General features: G+C 37.6%; 1 protein-coding gene across 1 annotated transcript in view; it reads left to right on the forward strand.

Annotated features, from left to right (window-relative positions):
* The window catches only part of mfsd4a (major facilitator superfamily domain containing 4A), a 58,836-nt gene extending 53,062 nt beyond the window's left edge, over nt 1-5,774 (forward strand). The window contains exons 8-10 of the mRNA NM_001030482.1: nt 2,188-2,258; nt 3,414-3,534; nt 4,781-5,774. Coding sequence (NP_001025653.1) covers nt 2,188-2,258; nt 3,414-3,534; nt 4,781-4,836 — 248 coding nt within the window. The 3' untranslated portion in view covers nt 4,837-5,774. The remainder of the gene's footprint in view (nt 1-2,187; nt 2,259-3,413; nt 3,535-4,780) is intronic.
* Nucleotides 5,775-6,000: the final 226 nt, after the last annotated feature.

Here is a 6,000-nt window from a genome sequence, read left to right on the forward strand (position 1 = left end):
ATTTATGTTCAGAGTCCCCTGCTGTAATACCCGAGATTTTTTTGTTTAGCCTTAGTTGTTGGGCTAGGGGTTCGAGTGCTAAGGCAAATAGTAGAGGGGACAGGGGGCATCCCTGTCTGGTCCCTCTGCCTATTTTGAATGCGTCTGATTGGAACCCCATATGGCTAACTTTAGCTGTAGGGGAGTTATAGAGGGCCTTAACCACGGAGAGGAAAGGGGTAGGAAAATTATAGGCAGATAACACTTGGTACAAATAGTGCCAGGAAACAGAATCAAATGCTTTTTCTAGGTCTAATGATAGGAGCATGGAGGGAACATCTTTTGTTTTTGCTATATGTATAAGATTTATGATTTTGCGGATATTATCAGTGACCTGTCGTTTTGGGATAAATCCTGACTGATCCTTGTGGATGAGTTGTCCTAGAAACTGGTTGAGTCTTGAGGCTATTATTTTTATGTCTAGGTTTAGTATTGATATGGGGCGAAAATTTTTACAATTAGTATGGTCCTTCTCTGGTTTAGGTATCACAGCTATTTGTGCTTGTAAGTCATCTCTGTTAAAGTTGCCTTTATTGGTCATTATATCGTTAAATAATAGGTGTAACCATGGGATCAATTTAGGGGCAAATAGTTTGTAGTATTTTCCCGTGAACCCATCAGGGCCTGGGGATTTGTTTGCTTTCAGTTGTTTTATAGCTACCTTAATTTCTTCTATGGAAATTGGTTCTGACATTAATGTTTTCTGTTGGAGCGTTAGCGAGGGTAGGTTTGCTTGATTTAAAAACCGCTGTAGTAAAGTTGGGCTTGGGTCTTTATGTTTTTGATATAGTGTGTGGTAAAACGTTGCGAATTCCTGAGTGATACGTTCTGGATTTGCTGTCAGGGATCCATCTTTTAATCTGATTTGGGTGAAGGGGGATCTGTTAAATTTATTTGATAACTGATGTGCCATCATTGTGTCGGCCTTGTTAGCCTTTCTATAGAATTTTTGCTTTGTCCACTGTAATTTTGTGATTTCTTTCTCTGTTAAGAGTAGGTTAAGTTCTGTTTTAGTTTTTTCAAGTTCCTTTTTAGATTTGGTATCATTAGGGTTAGTTTTGAGCTGGTCTTCTAATCGTTGCATTTTGATGCTCAGCTGACTAGTAGCTTTGGTTCGTTTTTTTCTAGCTTTAGCTTTAATTTGGATCAGGATCCCTCTGATATAAGCTTTGTGTGCCGCCCATAGAGTTGGGCTGGGTCCTCAAACTTTTTAAACATGGGGCCAGTTCACGATCCCTCAGACTGTTGGGGGGCTGGACTGTAGTCCTCAAACTACATCCCTCTCCCCACTGCGTCCTCCAGCTCCCTGTTCCCCCACTCCCCGCTGCGTCCTCTGCCTCCCTGCTCCCCCGCTGGTAGTAGCCAGGGGTGAGGATGCAGTGGGGGCTGGGTGAATTACCTTGGGGGGACAGATCCGTCCACAGGCTGTAGTTTGTGGATCCCTGCACTAAACACTTGTTTCACAAACATTTTAAGCTATTTGAAAACTAGAGAATTTTTTCACTTAGTTTTTGTCTATATAGGCACATAAGCACTTTAAAATGCCTGTCAGCAGGAAGACAGGTAGCAATGATAAGGGAATCAGTGTTGCTACTCATAAAATGGCAGTATATTTAAATGATCACAACATTGCACTGCAGGCATGGGATCTGTTATGCAGAATGTTCAGGATATGTATAAGGGGTGTTTCCATAATTTGGATCTCCATACCTAAAAAACATTTAAACATTAACATTTAATCCTATAGGATTGTTTTGAATCCAATTAGGATTAAATATATCTTTGTTAGGATCAAGTACAAGGTACTTGTACCATTTGTTTTTAAACCATTTTTTTAAAAATGTATTTTTTGATTAAAATGATTAAATGATTTGATTAAAATGGGGTGTATGGGAGATAGCCTTCCCATAATTTGAAGATTTCTGGATAATGGGTTTGTGGATAATGGATCTCATACCTGTATAAGGATGTCTATTTTATTTTTTATTCTTCAACTATATTCTATTTTCGTATACTGCTTTTTTATCTATATATTGTGAATATTGAGGTTTTATTCATTATATATTTATATACTTGCCTGTAAACATTTTGTTACTTAGCAAGCTGTGTTTATGCAACCATATTTATTACTGATATCTACATTTGCAGGTTGTGCTACCACAGTCCTTGTCACTGGAGCTGGAATGGGAGAAATGGTACTTCAAATATTAGTCGGATCGGTAAGTGACTATTACTAGTTATAACATATGCTTATCTGTAGCAGATACCAAAGAGAACATGTAACACAGTTAGGGTGAAGACACACACAGCTACTAGTAACAGCTACTTGTCACAGTTACAAAAATAGACAATGCTGATAATTTATTGATAACTGCGTGTTTTAGCAGAGGCAATTCTCAGTATTGTCTATGGCAGGGTATTTTGTGGCATTTAGTAGCTGTGACAAGTAGCTGCTACTAAGTAGCTTGATGTGTCTTTGCCTTTAATCTTCCAATAAATGCCATGTAAAGTGTAAGTAATCCTTGCATATAAAGTACCACAAAATAGAATTAATGTGCGTCATTCAAAAAAAAACAAAAACATTATGCATTAAGAAATTTTCAGTAAAGTTTATGTGTAGGAGGACTCCAAAGAAAAGCACTACAAGTTTTTGTACAAATTACCTGTAATTATGCTAGTCATGAAATGACAAGGAAGAAAATGATGCTTATTAAAAACATTAGGCTTTTTTATTTTCTTGTTTTATGCTTTCTAACAGTATGCAAAATATACCACCAGGCCCCCTCTGCATTGCACCGCAAACCAAACACATGCCGCCCACCATGCTTTTAGCATAGAGTTCAAACAGCCCAACTGAAAGACAGGAGCCTCGTTGCTTACCCAGCTCTGGGATATTTGTGCGTTTGTTGTGAAGGGAGAGAAGCACATGTATGTGAATGCCTGGCACAGACTGTAATTGCTATATGTGTATATGACATTGGGTGCTTCTGTTTTAGGAAGGAATATGCCAGAGATCCTGTAAATGATATAATACAATCAGTATTAAGAGCAACTTTTAATGAAATATTTACTAACATTGGGTACAATTGCCCCAGTGTACTATCCCATAGAAAGCAGAGATGTTGTTTAATTATTCTTCCTGCAGTAGACTGATCATAGCTGATTGGTTGCTATTTGTTACTGCATTAGTGCAAAATTGCATTGTTAGTTATGTGCTAGTTAGCATCAGAAAAGCATAGAAAGGAAACAGCACATAGCACTGATTGGACCAATCATCCACTATCCCTCACTTGATAGACCTGGGTTGATCTTTAGTACTTTAATTACATTACCACATATTCTCTACGACAATCTTGTTTTTTATATCCTTGCAGGTAATGCAGACACAGGGCAGCTACAGTTTCCTAGTGTGTGGAATCTGTTTGTCTTCACTGGCATTCACACTCTATGCTGTTCTTCTTGTAGTAGACAGTTTGCACAACAGGGCGTCAGAAGGTAAGATGTATTCCCTGTATTTACTATGCCACCTTCCTCTTCTTAAAGCTTGTTGTTTGTAACATCTGTAGCGAAAAGTGCCCCACACTATGTACAGGCAATGTCCCATTAAGCAACTTATTGAGCATGATATAATGATCACGTTAATCAATGTGGGAGAAATCAGTGATTTTAAAAGGGTAATATATGCGATAAACATATTACCTTAAAAATATGTATAAAGAATCTAAAATATAATTTTGCTGTAGCAAGGGGGAATTTCTTAAGGGGGAAATTATAAGATCGCATATGAACTGGGCGGGCCATAAAAATTTGAGGATTATATATTATAGTAGAATGTTATGTACAGGGCGTCCCAGTGTGTCAGGCAAACTGCATTATTATATTGGCTTTGGAACTAATTAAACACTTGTGAACTTTACAGAGAAACCTACTGTTCCAGATCCCTGTGTATTTTGGCAGAGATACACCCCTGTCATTACAGCAGGAAAATAACTTCTTAATGAAAAGGATGGAAAGGATGCCCATAGCTCTATAAATCTGTAACTCTCTGAGGAGCATTGATTTGTACCTTGGAGACCTGCATACCTCCCAACTGTCCTGATTTTCAGGGGATGGTCCCTCTTTTAACGGCTCAGCCCGCAGTCCCAGATTGTTACTGAAAAGTTCCTCATTTCCCTGCACTGCACTGAACGCCAAAAAAGATACAATGTTTCTCAAACTTAATTAAATAAGTAGGCTTTTGGCAGAGAGCCCAGAATACTTAACATAAATACCAAACATGTTCAGATGCCCAAACAACCTCTCTACTTTTTATCTTCTCATTTCTCAGGTTGTTACATGCTCTCTGATTTTCTCTTCTCCTTTTATTTTTTTCTCCACATTTCCTTCTCCCCTACTTCTGTTCCAAATTTTCATGTCCTTCTCTAATCTTATGTCATCACATACATTTGTTTCATAGTCCACTTTCTCCCCTAGCCTTCTTGTCAGTCTGAGCTTTGTTTGATAATCTTGTCTTGTGTGTAACCTGTGACCACATACCCCAGCACACCTGTTCAGTGGTTGTGAAATGATTAATTACCTAGGTTTTTTGAAAAATAAAAACAAATGGTAGATATCCAGGCCTTATATGCAGTGCTGAACAACTAGCATCCAATCATTTACCAGTAAAGATTCGGGCACCTTATAATTGCAAAAAATAATGGAAAATATCAGCTTCCTCTTACCATTTTGTTTTTCTCTGTAGATTCTGCATGCAAACCCCCAGGACTTGATGGAGAGGCTACTTCATATCAGAGCTAATGCCTAGTACTAAATTGACTTATTGCTTCTGTCACCTCCCTCCATACCAAAGACCTAATATGGACAATGCCTTGCAAATGTTATTACCCAATGTGGGACAAACAAATTTGTGTGTAAAGAAGTGCACCAAATGGACTTAAAAAGTGTTCCAAAAAATGTTTAATCAAAAAGTAAGGGTAATATATTAATATATGTGACCTTAAGCAACCAATCAGCTGCTAGCCCTGAGGCTATTCAAATCACTGTATCATATTTGTTGCAATACCATGTTGAGCCAGCAAGATAGCCCTGTATAGCAGATTTAATTGTAGGTATATCAAAAAGTAGATGAGAATGTTTTAGAGGTTTAAAATTCTACCCATATTTAGAGGTTTTCTAACTGGCATAATGGAATATGCATTGTACTAGTAGCTGCACTGCTTAGAAATGGCATAGTACTGACACTGATTCACATTTCAGAGCATAATGCAATGTATTGTGAATCAGCCTGACGATAACACTGCCAGAACGCAGAGCTCTAGGAGCATGTGAATACTCGGCTCACTGCTTATATGTCTGTAAGTCACGGAGAGGGTCATTTCTGGCTTGTCCTGCACTTGTACTTAAACAGTTTAAACCCTTTTTTATGTAAATTTGCATACTGTAATTAAGTTAATATACAGAAGGAGTCGGACCTTCCCTTGTTCTACTTATGTGCCAAGCATTAAATTAATATTAATGGAGATGTCTCATTACAATGGCACATTATTGTAAATTGCATCCTATGGGCCATCTGTGCTTAAAAAGTTTGCCCCACTTGCAACATGTGGTAGTTTCCAATGAAAGTTCTGATTTTGTCTTATAAAGTACAAATGAAGCTAAACCAAAAATTTACCTTTTACACTATTGTTTCAGAAATGTATAGTTTAAATAAAAACATGAACAAGTTATTTCACTAAGACAGCCTTATTCTTCTTTATGTATGAGTGTATTTACAGCCAAACTACTTGTTCAATTGTGTTAAATATAGCTGTAGAACATAAATGGGTTTATTTTATAAAAGAAACTAGTGCTCATTTATGTCCCCAGGCACAGTGGACACTCGACCCACTGTAAGTCTAAAACCAATTTCATTAACGGTACATCTATCCAAATGTGCTCTGCATACAGACGTAATTCAAAAGC

The sequence above is a fragment of the Xenopus tropicalis genome, chromosome 2 (assembly GCF_000004195.4).
Source record: "Xenopus tropicalis strain Nigerian chromosome 2, UCB_Xtro_10.0, whole genome shotgun sequence".
Lineage (NCBI taxonomy): Eukaryota > Metazoa > Chordata > Amphibia > Anura > Pipidae > Xenopus > Xenopus tropicalis.